Here is a 24,305-nt window from a genome sequence, read left to right on the forward strand (position 1 = left end):
CCCCCGCCAAGGTTCGGCACCCAGCTGTCTGGGGGAAGCAGGGTGACACGGATGCTCCGCCTCAGCAACACCAGCCCCTGCGGTGAGCCACCCACGGGAGCTCGGGGGGTGTCCATTGGCATGCGGAGCCTGGGGGCCCAGGGCTGGCTTGGTGCTGGGTGTCTGCGTCCCTTTGCTGAGGGACAGAACCTGCTGGGGACCCCATTCCTTGGCGCCTGAGCTGCCCGCCAGGTGCTGCGCGGAAAGTGGGGTGTGGGCAGTGGGGTTTCTGCTGAGATTGCCCGCGTCACGGTGGACACTGGCTGTGCATGCTGGGGACAGATGCCAGGGCCCAGGCTTGCCTGCAAGGGGCCCTTGGGCTTGGGGGAGCTGGCAGGGACAGCAGGCATCGGACTCACTACTGTGCAGGCCCCTGGGAGTGGAGGTGGGATCTGTCCAGACAGCGTGGACAGAAGAGGTGGGGGGCGGGGCGTTGCCAGGTGGCTGTCAGGGAAGTGGTAAAAGGTAAAGGGAGAGCAGACAGGCCCAATCCTGGGGGGTAGGGTGGGGAGACTGGGGGAGAGAGAGGAGGAAATAGTGAGGAGGGGCAGAGCGGAGACCCCTTTCAGGCTGTGGACAGCTGGGGACCTTAGGGCTACAGTACAGCGGGTAGGTCACTTGCCTTGGCTGCAGCCAGCCTGGGTTGGATCCCCAGCATCCCATATGGACCCCGAGCACTGCCAGACATAATTCCTGAGGGCAGAGTCAGGAGTAACCTCTGAGCATCACCAGGTGTGGCCCCAAAACAAAACCAACAAAAAACCACACACACACACACACACACACACACACACACACACACACAGAGTTGGGGACTGTGTGTCCAGCAGGGACAGTTCTGCTCGTCCTGGGCTGGACCTTCTGCGTGCAGAGATGGGGCGTGAGTATCTGGGAATCCTGGCCAGACAGAAATGCACAGGGCAGCGCTGGCCTTGCCCAGCCAGGCAAGGAAGTGAGAGCAGGGAGCGGGGAAGGTGGGCGGCAGGCCCGGAGGGGAGACTCCCTGCACCGCGGCCCCGGGTGCCGGGAAGGACGCGTGCTTGTGAATGAGGAGATCTAGTCTTGATATCCACAGAGTAAGGGGGACCCGGTGGTGTCGCTGTGCAAAGGGCCTTAGTGAGAAAGCTGGGGCCCCTGCATCGGCAGAGAACAGACAGCTGCTAGGGGCAGGTGGGGAGGCGGGGTCCAGAGACCCTCGGCAGTGACTTCCTTCCCCCCCTTCCTCCACGTCCCAGACATCCGGCTGGACTGGCAGACCTTCATCCCGGACAGTCGGGAGGACCAGCTTCTGGACCTGCTGGTGTTCCACGGGCCCCCTTTCCCGCTTCGGGACCAAGATGGGAACGAGATTCTGCAGGAGACCCCTGAGAGCAGCGTATTCTTGTCCCCAGCTCTCTCCATGGTGTCCGGCATCAGCCAGGAAGCCGAGACTGTGAGCTGGGCAGCGGGCGGGTGGGCAGGCAGGCGGGCCCGGAAGTGGCAGCAGGCTCCAGGGCAGCCTCAGCATCTCTGTGACGGCAGGACGAGGGCAGCTGGAAGCCCAGAGACAGGGCTGCAGCGAAGGTGGTCTCGGTAGTCCTGCAGGAGCACGAGGGGGTGGCCTCCGACTACCCCTACAGCATCAGGCCCCTGCAGACGGTGAGCCGGGGTGGTGGGGGTGCGGGGAGAGGTGCTGGGGGCCCCCAGAGGGCCTGGGCTGGTGCTGAGGCTGCCCTGCCTGTGCCAGGTGGTCCCTGCTGGCGGCTCTAGCACCATCTACATCTCCTTCACCCCCGTGGTCCTGGACCCCAGGCACCCGCAAAAGGTGGAGTGTGCTGGCTTCGCCCTGGGCTTCATGAGCTTGGATGAAGAGGTGAGGCTGTTTGGGCCCCGCCCGGGCCCCACCCCCCCTGCCCCAGGCCCAGCAGCCGTCACCTGGCTCGTTCTCGGCAGGTGGAAATAGAGCTCCCCGGGCAGCGGTGGCGAGGCCAGGACTTTGCCGTGGGGCCCCTGAGGCTGGACCTGCATAGCTTCGTGAGGCCCGCGCAGTGAGTCTGGCTGCTGGACGCCCTCTGGGGGACCCCTGCCTGGACAGTGGTGGGGTCCAGACAGGGCTCTGGGGGCAAGAAGACAGGGACTCGAGAGAGGGAAAGCTGGCAAGGGAGCCCAGGGCCTGTGGAGCAGGAGGGGGCTGGCTGGGGCCCCGCCTGCCGCCTACCAGCACCGTCCTCTCTCCCAGGCTAAGTGTCGAGCCAGCCCAGGGTTTGGTGTTCCAGCAGGCGGCCAGCGACCTCCTGCCCCAGGACCTCGACTCAGAGGTGAGTGCCCTGGACCCCTGGCCAGCCTGTACCTCGTGTCCCCTGGGCCCCTGGGGGATCTTACAATCCGTGTGCCCTCCCCAGCACCTGCTCCCCCCACTCCCGGAGCCCAGGGCTGGAGAAGGGGGCACACACCCACCAGCCTCCCCACCTCTGTGGCCACCCAGATGCTGAGCGAGCTGGTGACCACGCAGCACCTGAAACTGGTCAACACCTCGGAGATCCCCTACCACTTCCATCTCACGGTCTCCGAGCCCTTCACCCTGTCTCAGGGGGCGGGGAGGGGCCGCCGCAGAGCCTCGCAGCGGCAGGAGTGGCAGAAGCTTGGCCCTCGGGAGAATATGCTGGTCAGTGTCTGTGGCCCTCGGGCCACTCCCACGCCCTGAGGGAGTTCCAAGAGGGTGCAGACAGCCCGTCCAGACACAATCAGGCTGCCCCCCCCACACCGCCCCGGGCCCCGCTGGGCACACACAGTGAGGTCTGGGCCCTCTCCCCATCTCAGAGCTGAGCACTCGGCAGCCGGGGCTGGCTGCATCCTTCCAGCCGGGCCGGACGCCCTCCTCCCCGACTCCCCATCCCCCCCAGCCCCCAGCGTGTCAGGGAGCAGCCTTGTCCTCTGACCCAGAGTGGTTGTGGCCAAACCGGAGTTGTGAGTAGCCGGCAGCTCTGCGTGGGGCAAGGGGATATACCCTCACCCACCCGGCACTGGCTCCCTTTCTCATTTGCTTTTGGGCTACACCCGGACATGCTCAGGGCTTCTTATTCCTGGCTCTCTTCAGGAATTATTCCTGACCTGCTCAGGGGACTGTAGGCGATGATGGGGATCGAACCCGGGTCGGCAGCGTGCCAGGCAAACGCCCTCCCCGCTGTGCTATGGCTCTAGCCCTGGCTCCCCTTTTCAGAGGGGACGGGGGTCCCCGACATCCTGGGCCAGTCACAGGGCTTAGCTGTGAGGAGGCTCCCAGACGCCGCAGGGTACCAGGGCTCAGGCCTGACGGGGCCCCTCTCCCCGGGCCCACACCCTGTCTCTGCCGTTCTCGGCGGCAGTGTTTCCCCACAGCGGGGGTGACCCGAGGGAGGCAGAGCTGACCTGGACTTACGTGTTGCTGCCCCCCCACCCCCACCCCCCTGCCCTTGCTGGTTTAAAGTCCGTCAGAGGCTCCTCACTGTCCTCAGGCTAGAGACACGGCTGTAGGGGGCAGAGCAGCCATATGGAGGGCAGGGCCTTTGCCCCACATGCAGCCGACCCAGGTTCCAGCTCAAGGAGTGGTCTCTGAGTGCAGAGCCAGGAGTGTCCCCCCCCTCACCAAAGACAAAAACCACAAAGAAACCACAAAGGGAGCTAGAGCGATAGCTCAGCAGGTAGGGCGTTTGCCTTGCACGCAGCTGACCCAGGTTCGATTCCCAACATCCTGTATGGTCCCCCGAGCACCACCAGGAGTAATTCCTGAGTGCAGAGCCAGGAGTCACCCCTGTGCATCTCTGGGTGTGACCCCAAAAAAAGAAAAAGAAAAAAAAAAGAAAGCACTTTTCCTGCACTAGCCCCTGCTTGGCCACCTGAGGGTGACAGACAGGGTGAATGTTTGTCCCTCCCTGTGACTCGGCTCCTGAGGGCAGGCCCAGCTGGACCCCACGCCCACTGGTACTAGATGCTGAGTCGGGCCTGTGTCCACAGAAAGAGCAGGGGGGCAGTGTGCCCCTGTGAGGGGCTGGGCACCCTGCAGGAGGCAGTTGCTGGGCGCTGGCCAGGCGGGGCTGGGCCCTCGGGAGAGGGAGAGGGCAGTGCCCCCCCCCCCCCGTGGCCCCGTGGTGACAGGCTTGCCCGTGCGTATGCAGGTGGACGTGTCCTTCCTCCTCAGCCTGGAGCTGCTGTCCTACCAGAAGCTCCCGGCAGAGCAGCTGCCGCCAGGGGTGGCCCTCCGGCACTGCAAGAGCGGGGAGAAGGCGCTGGTGTTCACTCGGGACCTGCTGCTGGAGTACACCAACCGGGCCACGCAGGTGAGCCCCTGGGAGCCAGGGGAGCCCCCGCCCTTGGCCCCAGAGTCCAGGCAAGGAGACCCCAATCCAGGGCCCAGATCCAGGGGCTGGGGAACCGGGGAAGGCTTTGTGGAGGAGGCACGAGCCTGAACTCCTCTTTAACCAGGAAGGAAGGGAAACTTAGACTCAAAGTCCAACTTAGATGGAAAACTAAGATTGAAGGCCCTGGGGGGGAGGCTGTGGAGAGAGGGGGGCGGGCTTGGGAGGGGGGAGGGAGAGAGAGAGCCGGGAGGGGAGGACTTGATGCATGGGCCAGTGATTCCCAGGGCCCAGGGGGGCTCAGATGGCAGGATGAGCGGCAGTGGGGAGGGGACGAAGGGCCACAGCATAGTGGGGTGCTCCTGGGCAGCCTGTCTGTGTCCCCTAGGTGGTGCCCCTGCAGGCCACTGTGACTCTGCCCCGGCTGCAGCTCTCCACCAGCTGGGTGGACTTTGGGACCTGCTTTGTGAAGAAGAGGCAGGTCCGGGAGCTCTGCCTGGAGAACCTGAGCAGCTGCAGGAGCTACTGGGTCGTGCTCAAGGGTACGTCGGGTGGAAGGGACTGTGTGGTCCATGGGTCCATGGCTCTGGGCCCTGCCCTCTGCCCCCCACCCAGTGACCTGCAGGTCAATCTGCCCTATGTGTGTCCCTGTGTTGGGGGAAGGGTCCTCAGGGAGCTACCTGCCCACCGCGGGTGACCTTCCCCTTCCTGCAGCCCAGGAGAAGATGGACGCTGACCCAGGGGCTTTCAGCGTCTCCCCAAAAAGAGGGCTGCTGGAGGCACGACAAGTCAACGGGCCCCCCGCCTCCGTCGTCCTGAAGGTTTGCTTCACTGCCAGGTACAGCCCCGCCCCGCCAGGCCCTAGCTGCCCCCCAGCACTGTCCCCGGAGCCCGCTCACCCCGCGCTGCCTCCCTGCAGGATGAGGCAAGAGTACGAGTGCACGCTGCTGGTGAAAGGCATGCTCGGCGAGGACCCGTGTGTGCTGCGGGTGCGGGGCCAAGGCTCCCACGACGAGAAACACGAGCCGCTGCCTGGCTCCTGAGGGGCCTTGGGCGATCCGCGCGGCTGGGGCCCAGGTTGGCGGGCGGCACTGATGGGGGTCCTCTGCCCGGGCCCTGGGGTGGGCACGGCTCCCGGGCCAAGCCACCCACTCAGGGAGACCCGGGCAGTCCGAAATCGCCCCCACCCCAAGCTGGAGAGATACAGTACAGCCTGCTTTGCACGTGGCCGGCCCAGTTTGAGTCCTGGCACCCCCACGGGGATCCCCTGAGCACTGCCAGGTATGCCTCCCCCTCAACTGTTACCCGCACTGCACGGTGGAAAGACCAACACAACCGGCCTGAGATGAGGGTGATACGCGTTTACTTTGCCTGCTCCGCCTCTCAGCCACAAAGCCCCGCCCCCCGGAAGAACCTGGGGGGTCCTGGGCACAGCCCAGGGGGCGGGGAGCTGGAGTGCCTGACTGGACCTCTCCTCCGACGCGGCTGCCCTGGTGCTGCGCGGCCGGCGCTCAGTTCCCGGGGTACTCGAACACGGCCGCCGCGCCCATGCCCGTGCCGATGCACATGGACACCACGCCGTAGGCCCTGCCGGAGCAACACAGCGGGTGCCGGGTGAGGGGGCCAAAGACACAAACACAAACACACCCCCTCTCCCCCCCAAGAGGGGTCACTCACCTCCGCCCGCGGCGTTTCAGCTCGTTAAGCAGCGTGATGACCTGTCGGGCCCCGGTGCAGCCCAGCGGGTGGCCCAGGGCCACGGCGCCCCCCAGAGGGTTCACCTTCTCCAAGGGGATCCCCAGTTTCTCCACGCAGTAGACGGCCTGGTGGGAAGCGGAGAGGTGTGTGGGCTGCGGCCTCCCCGCGGTCGGGGGGGAGGGGGTCTGGGGGCTGCTGGGAGCCGGGCTGAGTGCAGGGAGGGGAGTGGCCCACCTGACTTGCAAAGGCCTCATTGATCTCAAAGATGTCCACGTCTTTGACTGTCAGTCCTGCAGACAAGGAAGAGACCTGCGCTGACACCTGGGGCCACCTAGCCAGGCTCCGTCCACGGCTCGGTGGAGTCAAGGACACGGCCGCTCTCCCGTCCTGCCACCCCTCTACCCACCACCGGCAACGGCCCACCAGGGATGTGGGTGGAGACAGAGCAGGCGCCCCACCTGCTTTCTGCAAGGCCACGGGGATGGCGTAGGCGGGGCCGATGCCCATGACGTCGGGTGGGACTCCGACCACCGCGTAGGACCTCAGGACCCCGAGGATGGGGAGGCCCAGCTCTTGCGCCTTGGACCTCCGGGCCAGTAGGATGGCGGCCGCCCCATCGCTCACCTGGCTGGAGTTTCCTAGTGGCAAAGCACACGGGGTGACGAGGCTTCAGCACAGAGCCTGGGTGGGCCAGCCCCTCCTGTGCCCCCCACACCCCGCCTGGGGCCTGCAGCGGGGTGGAAGGAAAGGACGGAAGGACCCTCGGCCGCAGCACCCCCAGCCCTCTGCCCCAAACACACCGGCTGTGGTGGAGCCGCCTTTCTTGAAGGCCGGCTTCAGCTTGGCCAGGCCTTCCATGGTGGTGCTGGGGCGGATGCCCTCGTCCTGGGACACGGTGATGCGCTGCTCAGTGCCCTTGTCGTCCCGCACCGTGGTGGTCACAGGCACGATCTCGGCGCGGAAGCAGCCCTGGCTCTGGGCTCTGGCTGCCCTGTCGCACCACGGAGAGAGCTGTGCTCAGGCCCCAGGGGTTGCAGGCTGGCCAACCGAGGCTGCCAGGGGATGAGCGTGGGTTCCCCTCCCCACCCCCAGCGTCCAGGGCCTTCCTCACCATCCCAGCCCAAAGGGGAGGGCGGGTAGGACCCCTTTTGAGTCCGAGAGAGAGAGACCCACCTGCTGGTTTGCTGTGTGTGAGTGGGGGGGATGTAGGGGGGACAAGCCCAGGGCCTGCCCCCCATTTTTAGTTCTGGCACCTGCCTGGGCCTGCTGCTAGGCTATCTGTTTCCACAGACCTCCAGCGACATCCACTGAACTTCCCCCCAGAACTTGGGGTATGACTGCTTTGAAGCATGAGGCACTTTTTAGGGCACCCCTGCCTTCCTGCAGTGTGAGTGCCTGGGAGGAGACCTCAGCTTTGGCCAAATCCCCTGTCCCCACGTAGTGGAGCGGGACCCACGCCCTTCCCTGTGGCTTGTCCTGGTCAGCCTGCCCTTGCCTGAGGCCTGAGTGCCTGCATCCCCTGGGGTCCCAGCATTGCCGGCCGCACAGTCCATGCTATCCCATCCCCAGTGCTGGCCCCTCCATACACCCCCCCACACACACACACAGCTGTGGAAACAGGCTCAGCACTGCCGAGGACAGTGACACTGAGCAGACAGGAGCGAGACGTGGCCTCCACGTTCCTCTGCACCCCCCGGAGCACAGGAGGCTCCGCCGCCCGCCCTGGCCTTGGGTAGAATGAGAATGGCTCTGGGCTGGACCACTGAGGCAGCCCCCAGACCTGGCTCTTCACTCCCAGCGGCACTCACTTCTGCTGGGAAGCCAGCGCAAAGGAATCCTGCTTCTCCCGTGAGATGCCGAACCGCTCAGCAACATTCTCCGACGTGATTCTAGAACGCAGAGAACGAGCCGTGTGGGCCCAGTCTGCCGGGGATCCTGGGGCTGGCGGCGGCCCAGGGTGGAGGGTGTTGGGGTGCGAGGAAGCACAAACTGCCTCTCCCTGGCAGCTTCCAGAGGGGGCAGTGATGGCTGGGGTTGGGGGGCTAGGAAGGCCACGCCCCAGGGCTGGAGCTGACCTGCAGGGGCCGGGCTCCTTGGGGAGGGGGTCTGGAGGTGCACAGACACCAGCGCCTGCTGCCTGAGAGCTTGCATGGCCCGCAGCGCTGGGACTGCCCCCACCTGGCCAGAGGTGCAGAGCTCAGAGGCCGGCAGGCCTGCCCTTCTGCCTGGCCGGGGCCTGGCTCCCAGATCTCCCACCAGCCCACCCGGTAAGCAGAGGCTCCCCCTTCCTCAACCTGCTAGTCCCCGGGGCTGAGGGGTGGCTCTCACCCCTAGGTGAGAGATGGAAACTGTTTGGAAATATTTGGGAGGTTGGGCGGGTGGCGGGGGGAAGGAGGACAAGGGAAAGGGACTTCAGAGGAGCCCAGCAGGGTGGACGAGGTGTGAGGCGGGAGGTGGCCCCGGGGGGCTGCTGACTGGGGGCGCTGGGACACACTCACCCCATGGGAATCAGGCAGTCTCTGGCCTTATCCTTTTCCACCAAGCGTGAAGTGATGTTCCCGGGGTTCCCTCTGTCGGCCAGGGACATGGACTCCACCCTGCGTGGGAGGAAGGATGGACCAGGAGGCCATCACCAGGACAGTTCCCCAGCTGGACTCCCGGGACGTCCGGGGGCTGCCCAGGAGCCCCGGGTGGGGCCGTGGCCAGCAGGGCTGGGGGCACAGGGTCGCTGAGCCCTGGCTCTACTCCACCCCGACCCGGGGCCGAGCACCAGCTGCTCACACTCAAGATTACAGATTCAGTGCGTCAGGAACTTCCCCAAGAAAGTCCGCAGTGGGGGGCGCACACACGGGGACAAGCGGGGCCTTTCGGGGACCATGGATGGATTCAGAGGAGTGGAGGGAGAGCTGTAGATCCCAGAACGATCAGCAGCGGCTGGCGAAGGAGTCCAGTGGGAGAGCATCTGTCTATGTGCCTTATGCATGTGAGGGCCCTGAGTTCCATCCCCGGCACCGGGAACCAGAACACGACACAGCAGGGCGATCGGCCCAGCACACAGAGGAGCTGAAGGAAGACACCGCCTCAGCCCCGTGGGGTCAGAAGGGCCTGGAGGAGACGGTGGCGGGGGCAGACCTACGAGAGAGTGCCCTGGCTGACTCCTGTGCCACACTAGTGGGGCTCTCGGGCATTAGCGGTCAGTCACAGGAGCTGTGTCCCGAAGTGGACACAGACTGTCCATCTTGCCCTCAATTGGAAGGCTCAGGCCGGGCAGTCAGTGACACAGATTCTGAGGGCTACTGACATTTAGGCTTCTGACACACAGTTCATGCCCCGCCACTGCCACCAGCCCCAGGGGTGTCATCACACCCTCCCCTGCTGTCCCTGAGCCTAGTGAGCCCCACGCTGGCCATGTCCAGGGAGTTATCCATTGTCAATAAGGGCCAGTCCCATTAGGTAGTCTGGCCCCAGGGCCCCTGCTCAGCTAGGCTGCCCCGGGCTACTCTTCATCATGGAGCCCTACAGACCACTGGCCTGTGACAGGTGGGTCCTTACAGGAAGATTCTGTACCTGTGGGCCAAACGCCACCCAGCCTGGGCACATGAGGTCTCTGGGGGCTCGCCCCAAGGCTCCCACCTGTCTCCCATCACCCCCACACTCTCCCTGTAAGAAGGGGTGCCATTGGCAGGTCCCTTGCCAGAACCCCTGCACTTTGCTCTGTGGCTTGACTGAGCGCTGGGGACTCCATAACACTTGTCAAACCCAGAGGACCCTGAGAGGTGGGTGCATGATGGCTCCCCCACCTCCAGGAGCACCCCTGGGCCTGCACCCCCAATCCTAGGGGGTGACCCTGTGCTGCACACCCACCTCCAGAGAGTGCTCCTGAATCTAAACCCCAACCTCCAGGGAGTGCCCCTTAGCCTGCACTCTCCCCTCCAGGCAACACCCCTGGGTCTGCACCCCCCACCTCCAGGGGTCACCCCTGAGCCTGCAACCCCCAACTCCAGGGAGTACCCTGTGCTTACACCCCCCACCTCCAGGGGACACCCCTGGGCCTGCACCCCTCAACTCCAGTCGGTGCTCCTGTGTCTATACTCTCCCACCTCCAGGGGGCACCCCTGAGTCTGAACCCCTCCACCTTCAAGGGTGTTCCTGAGTCTGCACCTTCCACATCCAGGGGGCGCTCCTGGGCCTGCACCCCCCCCCCCCCACCTCCAGGAGGCCTTCCTAGGCCTGCACCCCCCACCTCCAGGAGCACTCCTGAGCCAGCACTTCCCACCTCCAGGGGGCGCTCCCGAGCCTGTATCCTCCTGCAAAGTTCTCACAGCTTCTGTGGCCATCTGCTGCAGTGCCCAATCCATCACAGATGCAGCCATGTGCCTTGGAACCCAGCAGGCAGCTGAATGTTCCCTCCTCTGCTCTAAAGTGGGGCATGGGACTGGGCAGGAGAGCAGAAATCAACAATGAGAGGGAGCGGTTCTCCCAGTTCTGCCGCAGCTCTCGGGAGTTGTTTCTTTCAAGAACTTGAGAAGCCAAGGGCTGCAAAGGAAACCCAATGTTTGCCCGGGCTGAAAAAAGCCTTCAAGAGGCCAGTTTGATTTCCACACTACAAGAGAGAGGGGGGGGAGAGGGAGAGGGGAGAGAGGGAGAGAGGACAGAGAGAGGAAGAGGAGAGAGGGAGAGGGAGAGAGGAGAGGGAGAGGGAGAGAGGAGAGGGAGAGGGAGAGGAGAGAAGAGAGAGGAGAGGAGAGAGAGGGGAGAGAGGAGAGAGAGGGAGGGAGAGAGAGAGGGAGAGGGAGAGAGGAGAGGGAAAGGAGAGAAAAAAGAGGAGAGGAGAGAGAGGGGAGAGAGGAGAGAGAGAGAGAGAGAGGGAAAGGGAGAGAGGACAAAGGGAGGGAGAGGGAGGGGGGAGAGAGGGAGAGATAGAGAAACCAGGGGGAACTTCCTCGCTGCTTTCTTGGGAACCGCTCCCAGTCAGCCTGCTGCCTGAAGTGGCTTAGGGACCACTCCCCAAATCAGGACCTCTGAGACCCCAGAGGATGAAATTAGTTTCATTGTTGCAAGTTGGTTAATAAGCTCTGGCAGAAAGAAATTCTTACCCACAGGCCATGCCAATGTCATAAGACCCATTTCTGATGCCACCTGCAACAAAAGCATTTCATAAATATCCTTCGCCAGAGCTTCTCTTCGGGGGCGGTTAAGGTGCCTCTTCCCCACCTGCCTCTAGGTGGGGCTCAGCCCCAGCCTCAGAGACAGAAGTCCAGGGAGTGTCCAGAGAAAGGCCTCTTCCACGCTTTCTGTGCCTAAGTCCTCCTAGAAATCCTGAGTGCAGGCCTAGAGACGCCAACCCAGGAGCCAGGGCCACAGGTGGGTGCAGAGGTGGGTGCCCGCCTAGTCGCAACTCACCCGCGATGTTGGCCACTGCTTGCAGCCCCGAGGAACACTGCCTGTTGACTGCAGACAAGGGCACAGTCTCGGGGATGTCACTGCAATAGAAGGGGAGACCGCAGGATTAGCTTGGCCGGCAGACAGTGCTGCTGCCCAGCATGACCATGCCCCCCCTTGCCCCCCCCCCCAAGGAAAGTAAGGCACAGCTCCCACCACAAGGCGACTGGTACTGGGCAGACCCTGTTTCTGCAGGGACTTATACCCCAGGGACACACATACACCTCTGCCCCACTTATACGCACACACACCCTCTGTCCTGATTTTCAACCAAGGCCAAGCTGAGTCCTTTAAAGGCACTGGAAGGTTGCTGGAGCCATAGGGATCCTTCATGGAGCTTCAAAACTCAAGACTGTGCATCTGTTTCCGCCAAAGAAAGAGCAACCCATGAAGGTCCAGTGCTTGAGCATGGATCTCACATGTGTGAGGCCTTAGCATGGATCTCCAGCACCACAAAAAATTTAAATGGTGGGGGTGGAGGGTTAGTGAAGCAAGATGTTTGTTGTGGGGCCACACTTGGTGTTGCTCAAGGCTTACTCCTGGCTCTGCACTCAGGAATTACTCCTGGCGGTGCTCAGGGGACCATATGGGATGCCAGGAATCGAACCCAGGTTGGCTATGTGCAAGGCAAATGCCCTACCTGCTGTACTATCGCTCCAGCCCCAAAGCAAGATAGTTTTTATTGAATAAAATGTGCTTAGAAAGATAGGAGAGGAGATAAAGAGAGGAAATGATGTGCTCAAGAGAGAACACTGTGTTCTTCAGAGTGTCAATAATCAGGCAAAGAAACATAAAGACAAGAAAGCGATAAACACGTTCAAGGGAGAACATGGGCTTGAAGGATAAGTCTGTGTTTTATTTTATTTTTTAAAGCCCTGAGGAGGGGGGGAGAGAGAGAGACAGAGACAGAGACAAAGATCAGAGCCTGAGCATGTGCTTTGCATGCAGAAGGCCCAGGGTTTTGGCTCTGTTTTGAGGGGCCACAGTGGGCAGTGCTCAGGCTTACTTCTGACTCTGCTCAGGGGTCACTTCTAGCGAGTACCAAGGGGTCATATGTGGTGCCAGGCGCTGAACCCAGGTTGGCCAAGTGTAAGGCAAGCACCCTACCTGTGTAAGCAAGCACTCCAGCCCCCAGGAAGCCCAGCTTTGATCCCGAACACTGCACAGTCCCCTGAGCGTCACTGGGTATGGCTTAAAACACACACACACACACACACACACACACACACACACACACACACACAAACAATAAGAGAAAAGAGTCTACTCTGGGTCCCAGCACTAGAATGAAAGAAACAGCTGCAGTTTGAGTAGAGAAACATCGCCACGCCTCAGCCCTTGAGGAACTGTCTGGCTACCGCTGTCTGTCCTCTCCATCCCCGAAAGCCTCTTTCCAACAAGACAAAGAACCCTGAAGGCTGGTGGGCTCTAACACCGCTGTTCTAGCAGGCGCCCCTCATGTAAACCCCCACCCTGGAAACTGGGGGTCTGCTCCTCCTGGTCAAGGGCATGAGGCATTGAGGGGACCCCACAGCCCCCTGGACGCAGGGCTAAGGGGTGAGAGCTCCCCAGTGCTGCTGCTATGGTCAGAGCCGGGCACCCTGAGCCTAAGCCCAGTTCTTGCTGAAAGCCTCCGGGCGGGCCCCACTCAACCTGTCCCGGTACCCCAACCTTGCATGCACCCTCATCTACCTGACCCACAGGCGGTCAGCGCACATTGAGTCCAGGCCACCTGTGGGGTGTAGACAGGCTTCTGAGGAGTGTTCCAGAGCAGCAGTTCCCATCTACACAAGCCCCTGGGGACCCTAGGACATTCCGAGGGGTGAAAATTATGTAAATAGGGTGAGAGGGGGTGACTAACTAATAGAACTTGGGGCACAGGAAGGAAACAAGATCAGAGGGGGGCGGTCATGGTCAGAAAAAGGCTGAGAAACACTGACCCAGAGATTGCCTGGGCCTCACAGAGATGATGAATCTAGTAGTAGAGACAGAACAGCAGAGGTGAAGCCGTTTGGCGAGGAAGCACATGGCTGGCCAGCGGGGCCAGGAGCTCGGGAAAGGGGACCACGGTGATGAAACTGTTTGTTCAGGGTTTATAAACAGGGCAGAGTGAAGGACCAGGCCAGCACTCCAGGGCAAGGCCAGAACCAGGAGGTCAGCAGGGTAGTCGTGGCAGGAGGAATGGTGAGGTGGGGAGCTAAGGCTGGTGGGATCAAACCCCGAGAGTCCAGTTTGATCTCTGACTCCAGCCCCAGCAGCCCTGACCTACCCTGTCCCTACAGGTTCTGCCTGTTCCTGTTCAATGTCCCGATGATTTCTTCCATGCAGGCAGAGGGCAGAGCTAACTAGTTCTCAGATCGTTGTGTGAAGATCATTCACACACTTCCCTGGATCTCAGAGGTCCTCAGGGGCCACCATCCCTTGCTCCAGGATTCTGCCCTGTTTCAAGTCTCTGTCTGCTAATGGGCAAAAGGCGGAGGGTACTGGCTTGCTCAAAGAGCAGAAGCTCAAAGTTATTCTAGGTGCGCCCAGTGTCATTTACCTGACAAAAGAGGGCAGAGTCCACACCTAGCAAAGCAAAGCAGTGAGCAGTCTCTAGCTGAAAATCAGCTCTGTTGAAAATCAGTGCAGTTGCTCCTGTCCCAAAGGCCTTGTTTTCTCTGGCTCTGGGCAGGGATACACCCTCCTCCAGAAGTAGGGGAAAGGTGAGGAGCACCAGGACAGAGTACAGGGATCCTGGGCACACCAGTATCCTGTCCCCAACCCCCATAGGCTGAGACCAGTGGGGCCAGCACCCACATAGAGCCAATACCACCAATCAAAAGTGCATACATACCACAGAAACTGGGCGATTCGGGCCATGACGGCCCCAGCCCCCGGCTGAAGCACATTTCCTGCAGATGACAAGTGTTGATTCAGTGCCAGGTAGGGGCAGGGGCCTGGCACTAAGGCAGCTGTGATTTTCTACAGGAAAATAAAACCTGCACAGGCTCACTTGAGTGTTTAGAACTTCAAGGTTTGAAGTTCAGATGTGGGGGGTTAAGGGGGCAGTCACACAGCAACTGTCTGGTGGGTTACTCAGCCTGGTCTATATGGAGGGGCCCAGTTACCCTGCCCACTGCCCTGATCTGCCCAACAAGCATCCACTGGATGGATGTCTGCTTTAAAGGGGACACAGAAAGGAAAACATGTGATGCCAGGCTTGTGGCTAAGGAACTGTTTCTGTTGGCTGGGAGGGACTCTTTTGGGAGGGACTTGCCTCCGAAAAAACACTGGGGAGGCAGAACAGTGACTTCCACGTGTGGTGGCATGCACAATCACCCCCTATTAGTTTCCAGGTTAGAGGACCAGGAGCAGGAGGCAAAGGTTGCATGCAAAAACAAGAGATTCAGTCTTAACTCTGCAGCCCATTCCACAAGCCTTAGTTTCTCCACCCACAAATGAAGGGCTGAAAAAGATGGTGTTCGATGCTCCCTCGATTCTGTCCAGGCACACACAGGAATGAGAGTGCACAGAGAACCCTGGTCTCCTGACCCCTAAGGGCACTCTCAAAAGCCCATGTTAATAGCCTCTGCATTAGAACGTCCCCATCATTCCATCACTCCGACCTGCCTTACAGGGGTGAGGCACTGGGTTGGATCTGGGGCGGGAGGGGGACACAGGGGAAGGGACAAGAAGTTAAAGGGAGGAAAACAAGTGAGTTGAAACAGGTGAGGAGTCCAGTCCTGCAGGGGCACTCAATCTGAACCGCGTGGACTCTGACATTCTGCTCGGGGAGAGCCGGCCTCGGGAGGCAGAGGAGGGTCTGGCGCACCCGGCCCGAGGAGGACGCACGCTCACCCACGCAGATATCGCCCAGCTGCTCCGGCCTCAGCTTCACATCCCGGAGAACCGCGGTCATGACAGCCGAGAGCAGCTCGTCGGGGGTGGTGTCCTGCAGCGGGAGGCGCGGCAGCGGTCACCCCCACGAACCCGCCGGAGCGGCCTGCAGCCTGCAGCGCACGGAGCTCCCGGGACCCCCGCTCCTCCTCCCCCGCCCCCCACAAACACAGTCGAGGAGCGCCGCAGCTCGGGTGCGTGCGGCATGGAAGAGCCAGACCCCAAGCCAGATCCAGAGGCCTCACCTTGAAACCACCGCGGCCGCCTCGGCCTATGGCCGTGCGCCGGCCGTGCACCACCACCACGTCCTCGGCGGACGCCTGCGGAGCACCGGCCCTGCAAGGCTCGGCCTCCACTGCCGGCTCGGGGCCCGAATCGGGCCGGCCCTTTAGGTGGCCCAGCACCACCTGCAACCTTCGCATGGCGCAGCTCGGCCTCCTAGACCTGACTGGGCCAGAACCGACAACTGGAACCAACAAACCGCGCCCCGCGCAGGCGCGCAACAGAAACTTGAGCTTCGCAGCCTCAGCACCACCCACAGCCCTGCCGGACGGACGAGTCCTCCGAAGTCCCACCCCACCTCCCACTGCAGCCAATCACAAGGCGCGTCTGCCCGAAGTCCCTCCTTCTCCCCAAAACTGCGGAAAGCCGCGACTCCGGGTCTCCGCCCGAAGCCCCGCCTATTGTCACCCACACAACCAACCAGGAGGCGGATATTCCTGAAGCTCCGCCCAGAAGCGGAACCTGGAAAAACCTTCGGCTAGCCGCCAAATCCTAGATAAGACTCTTGACAGATGCTGTTACGTCTCTGGGGAGAGATTGGGGGGGATACACCTGGGGCGCTCGGGGGCAACCCCCTGCAATGCACAGGGGACATATGGTGGCGGGTAGCGAACTGCCCCTCCCCCCCAAGCAGAGCACTCACCCCGCCCCTTTTGTGGGCGTCTTTATTAAAAAACATTTTTTTAAATTAGACTTAAAAAGTTATTCATAGAGGGGCCGGAGCGATAGCACAGCGGGTAGGGCGTTTGCCTTGCACGCGGCCGACCCGGGTTCAATCCCCAGCATACCATATGGTCCCCTGAGCACCGCCAGGAGTAATTCCTGAGTGCAAAGCCAGGAGTAACCCCTGAGCATCGCTGGGTGTGACCCAAAAAGCAAAAAAAAAAAAAAAGTTATTCATAGTGGAGTTTCAGACATACCAGCACCCGATCCCACCACCGTGTTGCGTCTTTAAAATAGCACCCAGCACCAGGTCGGAGTTCCTTTCTCTTCCTGGGCACCCTGACCTCGTAGGCAAGCAGAAGGCGGGGCTACCGCGCCTGGGCCTGGAAGCGCCCCAACGCTTCATTCCGATTCCCCGTTCCCATTCCTCTGAGCTGCTGCTAGGGTCCTGGAGTCTGAGCAGGGGTTCCTAAGTAATTCTGAACGCTCTGGAAAGTGCGGGAAAAAATCCAAGGGAATCTGATTTCTCTGGTGGCCAGAGAATGGATTTGTACAAGGTGCTGAGATGTGGCATGATCCCCACCGAGAGGTTGTTTAATGCCCACCACACCCCCACTTGACTGGCATCTTCTCTCCGAGAGTACCTGCAGATGTTTGGTGCCCAGTAAGCAGCTCCTTAAACACCTGTCGGCTAAGCAAATAGCGGAGGACTCCCAGGCCAGAGCTATGTGTCCTATGCCCACCGGAGAGCAAAGGTTCTGGTCTCTCGATGCCACCTGGCAATGTGTCACCCTCCACCTTGGGGAGCAATACCAATTTCCTCGCAGTCCCCAAAGGCCAGTGCACCTGTCAGCCGTGGTTACCTGCACTGGAGGTGGGATGGGTAGGGTCGTGCTGCACACCCCCCCACACACACACACCTACGCACCCCCTCCCCTTCCAAGCAGAGCTTGTGGAAGATTGCAGAAGGCCTTTTACACCTTATACTTTGGTGCCACGGATTGCGTGGGGGGGGGGGGGGGCTGGGAGGAAGCGGGGAGGCCGCAGAGCCAGCGCTGCCGCTGGGACCCTCCTCCATCCTCGGAGGATCAACCACTCCTCCCAACTCCTCCCGCTCCCGCCGACCTGGACCCGGGGTGGGGAGGGGAGAGGTTGGTCCCCCACCGCCCCATCAGAGCCCTGGAGGAAGATTGTTCGCGGGGGACGTCCCTAGAGACCGGGGCGCATTCCCCGCAACCCGCCCCCACCCCACCCCCACCAACCCAGGCACGCGGCGTCCCGGTGCCCGCCCCTCTGGGACTGGGCGGCCCTTCTCGGAAAACGAAAACCGGCGTCGGGGCGGGCGGGGCGCGCGGGGCGGCGTCGGGGAAGAGGAAGCGCTCGGCGGGCCGGCCATGGCAGCGGGGCACCCCGCGCTCCTCCCGTGCGCCCTGGCCTCGCTGCCCCTGGCGGCGCTCAACATGCGAGTGCGCCGCCGCCTGGCGCTCTTCCTCAACGTGCCCACGCCCGTGGCGGCCGACTGGACGGTGCTGGCCGAGGAGATGGGCTTCGAGTACCTGGAGATCCGGCAGCTGGAGGCGCGCGCCAACCCCACGGGCAGCCTGCTGGAGGCCTGGCAGGGCCGCCCGGGCGCCTCGGTGGGCCGCCTGGTCGAGCTGCTCGCCAAGCTGGGCCGCTACGACGTGCTGGAGGAGCTGTTGCCCAGCATCGGTGAGGACCCCCGCCCAACACACACACGCACACGCACATATACACCCTCCCAGCATACACACACACACACACACACACACACACACACACACACACACCCTCCCAGCACACACACACACACACACACACACACACACACACACACTCACACACACACTCACACACACCACAGGGGGGATGCAGGGCTTCCTTCCAGTCTCTCAGATGAGGGGGTGGAGGTGGGGAACGCTCTGAGTCCAGTTCCTATTTTCAATATCCGGAACGATAAGGAGACTGAAGAAGGGGCCAAGGTAGGAGAGAGGCTGCTAAGACGGAAGCTTTCGTGTGGGGGCCAGGAGTCGGGGTGGGGGCTTCAGGTAGAACCACAGGGCAGGTGAGGGTTTGGAAACCTGCTGGGCAGGAATTTACCACGCTGTCCGCTCCCCACTCCCCCCGAAACCCGCACAGCACAGCATCCATGTGGGCTCAGAGGCTCGGGCCAGTACACCCTGCTTGTTTGAGCATTAGTCCCCCTGGACAGAACCTTTCCCCCAACCTTCGGGTCTTGGGCCCTTCCAGTATGCAGCCCCCAGACTCACAGATCCCAGAAACTGACTGCAGGTGCCATTCTCAGGAGCCACCCCTCTCCCTCCTGGGGAGGGGAGCTGGCACAGAAACCAGAGCCTGACCCTACCGGCTTCCCTGCTGGCCCAGACCCCACTGCATTCCTTTGAGATGCTCCAAGACAGTTGGGGGGACCCCTTGACCCAGCTTTTTGGCTGTTGGAGGGGTCCTGGAGCACAGTGAGAACCAGGGAGATGGGAGAGGGGCACCCCCTGGGCTAGCTTCCTCACCCCAGATCTCTCTCCAGAGGAGGACTGCAAAAAGTATATTAAGAAGCAGCAGGAGGAGGAGTCTGAGAAGCCCCTCCAGGTGCCCGCGGTGGGTAGCAGCAATCCTCAGACAACAGAGCTGGCGGGCATCACCACCCTGGACGACCCCCTGGGTAAGAGGCTGAGGCCTGGGGGTGGAGAGCAGAGGTTCTCTCCTGTGGGCCAGTCATTTCATGTCTGGGTCTCCGGCTCCCTACCCGGGACACGGAGTAACAGTACCCCCTGTGGGTGACGCAGAGCCGGTATGTCCAGAGATGATGGGCAGGCGCTCATCGTTCTGCTCCCCCCCCTCAAGGGCGCTTTCTCTCAGCCCTGTCATCTCTGGACTGGGGTGGGGTCCAGCACCCAGCTGTCTCTGCTTCGCTCCTCCCCAGGCGTCCTTTGCCAGCCCTCCCCTTCTCCCTCACCCTCACCCTGGTTCTCTCCAACCAGGGCAAATGCCTGAGTGTTTCGATGCTTTCATCTGCTACTGCCCCAGCGACATCCAGTTTGTGCATGAGATGATCCAGCAGCTGGAACAGACCAACTATCGGCTGAAGCTGTGTGTGTCCGACCGCGATGTCCTGCCTGGCACCTGTGTTTGGTCCATCGCCAGCGAGCTCATTGAGAAGAGGTAGGCAGGGTGGCAGGGGACTGTGGGCTGTGTGCACCAATGCCTGTCTGGGGATGCTCTCATCTGGACCGTTTTTTTTCTGCCTTTTGCTTTGTCTGTGCTAGGGTGTACTTCCGGCTTTATACTCAGGGATCACTCCTGATGATATTTGGGGGACTATATCTGTTGCTGGGGATTAAACCCAGGTCAGTTGTGTTTAAGGCGAGCACCCTACCTGCTGTACTATTTAAATTTTGACTTTTTGGGTCACACTCAGTGATGCTCAGGGGTTACTCCTAGTTTTGCACCCAGAAATTACTTCTGGCGGTGCTCGGGGAACCATATGGGATGCTGGGGATCGATCCTGGATTGGCTATGTGCAAGGCAAACGCCCTCCCCACTATACTATTGCTCTAGCTCCACCCACTGTACTTTTGTTCCAGTTTCTCAGGCATGACCCTTCTGCCCTGAGCACAGGGGGCTCCTCCAGAGACTGGTGGGGGTGGGGGGAAGCGGGGGGGGGGGGGCAGGTCTGCAATGGTACCTCTGTACCTGTAACCTGCCCTCTCACCCCTAGGTGCCGCCGTATGGTGGTGGTTGTCTCGGACGATTACCTGCAAAGCAAGGAATGTGACTTCCAGACCAAGTTTGCACTCAGCCTCTCTCCAGGTAAACTCACCCCTGCCCTCAACTCCTCCACCCGCCAGCCTCAGGAAGCCAGTCCTTCCTCCGGCTGCTTTGAGGATTGCCTCTGGGTCTCTCACACCCGAGTGTGCATGCATGCGTCAGTTCTTGGTGCAGGCAAAAGTGTGCCATGGAATTTGGCTCAGGGTGGCCCCCTCTCCCCCTGTGGGCCAGCACTGGTGTCAGCTCTGCGCCCTTTGGCTTGCAGGCGCCCATCAGAAGCGATTGATTCCCATCAAGTACAAGCCCATGAAGAAGGAGTTCCCCAGCATCCTGCGCTTCATCACCGTCTGCGACTACACCAACCCCTGCACCAAGTCCTGGTTCTGGACTCGCCTTGCCAAGGCCCTGTCCCTGCCCTGAAGCTGGCCCTGGGGCCCTGGGAGTGCGGGTGTATCTGCCTGACGGGGTGGAGGGGCTCCTTCTCTTGCCTCTCAGCTCCCAGAGACCTGCACCTGCTGGCCCTCTCTGGGTGCCCTGCCCTACAACCTGTGTGTCCCGTGACTGTGAAAAGCATGTCCACTTGCTGATCCCAGGACAGTGAAAACAGTGCCAGCCGGGATGAGGAAGACGACAGTGGGACTCCGTGTCTCTACCTAAGGACTAAGTAAGATGAAGAGAAACTGCAAGTGCTCTGTTCAGCTCACCGTGGAGAGTGGGCCTGTCACTGTCCTGAGGGTACCAGCCTTGGCCAAGGACGAGCTGGCTCATAAACCAGGTGCTGGCCATCTCTGGCACAGGGCGCTGCCAGACAGCTGCCGCCACAGTGGTACCTTGCGATGCCCTTGCCCACCTCACCTCTCTTTCCCCCCTGTCTGCTGGCCCAGCCTGGGGGAAGCCCATTAGGAGTGTGACTCTCCAGTGGGTCCAGCTCACACCTGCCTCTGACTCCTCCCAGACTCTCCCCGCTGTTCAGGGAGTCCCAAGAGATTGGCCTGAGATTTTCGCTTTCTCCTCTAGAGATGTCTGTGGCCACGTGCCAGGCTCTGCCAGACCTAAGGTGGACTCCAGCCTCTGGCACAGCCAGCAAGTTTGACTGACCTCCTCCTCAGGCTGCCCACAGAGCATTCCCACCTCCACGGCTTTACAGAGTTGTTTGCAGTGACTGCACATGAGCCTGCCAAAGCTTGTGGGTTGACAGACACAGTCACACAGACAGGAGTGCGGGCATGTGCGCGCGCACACACACACACACACACACACACACACACACACGGCATGGCTGTCTGGGAAAGGACACACACATACATATACACACAAAAACACACACACACACGGCATGGCTGTCTGGGAAAGCCCCCCCACACACACACGTGGGAAAGGACACACACACACGTGGGAAAGGACACACACACACACACACACACACACACACACGGCATGGCTGTCTGGGAAAGGCCTCCCCAATGCAGGGGCTAGCCCAGGATGCAAGACGGGGCACTCCTTCCTCTCTTTGCTTTTCCCTCTCCTCTCTAAAACTCTGGAGAGGCCCCAATGTGCTACATTTAAGCAAGTTAACCACAGGCAGAGCTGTTTTCACTCCAAAGGGGACTTGGATACTCCCTGCAAGTTCTCCTTGAGGGAGAAAATGTCATAGTTTCAGGGGTTTGTGTTCCTGAGCAGACCCCAGGACCCAAAATCTCACTGGAAGTGTCTGCACCTACAGTCAGGCTGGGGCGGGTGTGGGCCCCCCTGTCAGGGCCTTGGGCGGGACCCTCGCTGCTGCTTGGTTCTGAGGCACTCAGCTCTCAGGCTGCCCTGCTGTGCTGCTGGAAAGTGTTTTTCCCCAAGTCCCAAAATGTCTTTCACACCTGTTTTGTTTGGGTTCCTAGAGGCACTGATTGGTCATGCCTCCCTCTGTATCCTGGGTTTTGTTTTGTTTTTTAATAAAGAATTATCTACTTTGGGAGCATCAGGTTTCATTTGTCTGGACCGAGTCTGTGAACAGTAACGTGAGATTTCTCCTATTTAAGAAAACTGGCTTTTGACATGGCTCGGCTCATTTGGCAGAGCCTGCCTGATGGCTCTACCCCTCCCTGGGACCCCAGGCAGAACCAGGTGCCAGCCTCTACTCTTGGTCTTCTCTGGGTTGGGAGCCCGGGCCTGGGGCCTGACACAGTGAAGTGGGTGGAGACTGCTTTACTAGAACTCCAGAGAGTCCCAATTCCAGCCCTCACGTCTCTGGAGAACTCAGCTGTCAGTCAAGAATGTGACCTTGGCTCGCTCCTCCAGCCCACCTACTCCTTTGAACACGTATCTCGCTTGGTTATCTCTTTGTTTCATTGCTTGCTTGTGTCCACTCTGGAGAAGCCTGTGTTCTCTCTCAAACATGTACTTCTCCCTTTGTACTTCTCCCATATGTTCTCCCCGCACATCTTTCTAAATAAAGTTCAATCAAAATTTTCTTGCTTTACAAAAAAGAAAAGAAAATAAAAGTGATCTTTGGGGTTTGTGTTAATCCTAAACTTGTAGAGGTATTTTTTTTTTTTGGCTTTTCAGCCACATATGGTGATATTCAGTAGTTACTCCTGGCTCTGTACGGAATAATTACTTATGGTGGTGCTCTGTGACCATATGGGTTGCCAGGGATAGAAACCCAGGTTGGCCACCTCTAAGGCAAGTGCTTTACCACTGTACTGTCGTGTGGAGCTCTCTCTAAATTCTCTTTAAATGGAATCTACAGAGATAGTATAGGCGGCCTTTAAGGCACCTGCCTTACATGTCACCGCTTCAGTCCTCGTTGATCCCCAGAAACATTTATGATCTTGCACAATCCCAGAAATAAGCCCTGAGTACATATGGGTTTGGCCCATAGAAAAAAAAAAGTATCGCTTTCAAGGAATTGAATTTGGGGGCGAGGGAGAAGAGATAGACAAATGATGGACCAGAGCAAGTAGAGCATTTACCTTGATTGTGAGTAAATGGTAATTTACTCATATCCCATATGTTCCCCTGAGTGCCACTAGGAGTGACTCCTGAGTGCAAAGTCAGGGGTAACCCCTGAATATCGCCTGTCTGGCCCAAAATCAAATGAAAAAAGAAAAACAGACCTAAATACTCAACAACACAAATTATGAGACCCAAACTTTTAAGAACCAGACTTAAAAAAGGTGTCTGTCAACATGGCAGGCTGCAGGTGGGAGGGTGGGAGAGGGAACCTGGGAATACTGGGTGACACTGGTTGTGGGAACCGTGCAGGAACACTGTCTAAAACCCAGTGATGAATCATTTTGTAAATCATGGTTGTGTTTTGATAAAATTAAAAATTGCACCACTGGGGCTGGAGAGATAGCACAGCGGGTAGGGCGTTTGCCTTGTACGCGGCCGACCCGGGTTCAAACCCCAGCATCCCATATGGTCCCCTGAGCACGGCCAGGGGTAATTTCTGAGTGCAGAGCCAGGAGTAACCCCTGTGCATCGCCAGGTGTGACCCAAAAAGAAAAAAAAAAGAAAAAAAATTGCATCACTTTTTCACCATTCACTCAAGAAAATTTGGAAAATATAAAGAAAAAATTGCCGACAAGCCTATTCCAAGAGATAAGTATCGGTGACCAGCTTCCCACTGGTCTCATTGCTGTGGCCTGGTAGAGCCTCCAAGAGGCCTCAGGCCTTGCCTCTGCACCTCAGAGACTCTGGGATGGTGCCTGTACTCAGCAGGGCAGAAACACATGCACAGAGAGCACAGCCGCAGTGTGACTCCAGGGTTTACATGGCATATTCCTTGTGCCACCCGCAGCTGGGGAGATAGACCTGGGGTCTGCTCCTGCTCATGGGGACTCTCTGGGAATCACCAAACCAGTTACAAGCAAAGCTGACCATTCTCTCAGGGCAGGTTGGGGACATGTGTCTCCTCACCTGCACCTGATTTTGGTTTTGTGGTGTTTAGGGACTTCTCCAGGGACTGTGAAGCAGGAGGGGAGATGGGTGTGTCGACTAGGAGTACGAAATGGTCTCTCTGCCCCTAGCCAGCTCAGCTATTTTGCTAGAGGTACATGGAGTTCTTTTAGGGATTCACCCTTAGCGATTCACCCTTAGGGATTCACCCTTAGGGATTCACCCTTAGGACTCATAGGGCTGGTGCGGGGGGGGGGGGGGACTGTGGGACCCAGGGCTCCCACAGACAAAGCAGCA

General features: G+C 60.1%; 3 protein-coding genes across 3 annotated transcripts in view; 2 read left to right on the top strand and 1 right to left on the bottom strand.

Moving 5' to 3' along the window:
* Positions 1-5,563, top strand: part of DLEC1 (DLEC1 cilia and flagella associated protein) — a 41,547-nt gene extending 35,984 nt beyond the window's left edge. The window contains exons 27-37 of the mRNA XM_004614624.2: positions 12-82; positions 1,275-1,471; positions 1,561-1,677; positions 1,766-1,891; positions 1,972-2,066; positions 2,258-2,336; positions 2,504-2,683; positions 4,173-4,334; positions 4,741-4,894; positions 5,067-5,190; positions 5,272-5,563. Coding sequence (XP_004614681.2) covers positions 12-82; positions 1,275-1,471; positions 1,561-1,677; positions 1,766-1,891; positions 1,972-2,066; positions 2,258-2,336; positions 2,504-2,683; positions 4,173-4,334; positions 4,741-4,894; positions 5,067-5,190; positions 5,272-5,395 — 1,429 coding nt within the window. The 3' untranslated portion in view covers positions 5,396-5,563. The remainder of the gene's footprint in view (positions 1-11; positions 83-1,274; positions 1,472-1,560; positions 1,678-1,765; positions 1,892-1,971; positions 2,067-2,257; positions 2,337-2,503; positions 2,684-4,172; positions 4,335-4,740; positions 4,895-5,066; positions 5,191-5,271) is intronic.
* Positions 5,564-5,698: 135 nt separating this feature from the next.
* On the bottom strand, positions 5,699-15,898 carry ACAA1 (acetyl-CoA acyltransferase 1). Its single transcript, XM_004614571.2, has 12 exons — positions 15,617-15,898; positions 15,333-15,426; positions 14,329-14,386; positions 11,454-11,533; positions 11,147-11,189; positions 8,549-8,647; positions 7,859-7,939; positions 6,851-7,041; positions 6,509-6,688; positions 6,285-6,340; positions 6,030-6,175; positions 5,699-5,939 (listed from the first exon to the last, which is right to left on the bottom strand). The coding sequence occupies exons 1-12, from the start codon at positions 15,791-15,793 to the stop codon at positions 5,864-5,866; spliced, it is 1,281 nt and encodes a 426-aa protein (XP_004614628.1). The 5' UTR covers positions 15,794-15,898; the 3' UTR covers positions 5,699-5,863.
* A 1,801-nt stretch (positions 15,899-17,699) lies between these two features.
* Positions 17,700-22,080, top strand: MYD88 (MYD88 innate immune signal transduction adaptor). Its single transcript, XM_055135992.1, has 5 exons — positions 17,700-18,026; positions 18,877-19,011; positions 19,331-19,511; positions 20,068-20,159; positions 20,383-22,080. The coding sequence occupies exons 1-5, from the start codon at positions 17,711-17,713 to the stop codon at positions 20,535-20,537; spliced, it is 879 nt and encodes a 292-aa protein (XP_054991967.1). The 5' UTR covers positions 17,700-17,710; the 3' UTR covers positions 20,538-22,080.
* The last annotated feature ends 2,225 nt before the right edge of the window (positions 22,081-24,305 follow it).

This window comes from Sorex araneus, chromosome 4, assembly GCF_027595985.1.
Source record: "Sorex araneus isolate mSorAra2 chromosome 4, mSorAra2.pri, whole genome shotgun sequence".
NCBI lineage: Eukaryota > Metazoa > Chordata > Mammalia > Eulipotyphla > Soricidae > Sorex > Sorex araneus.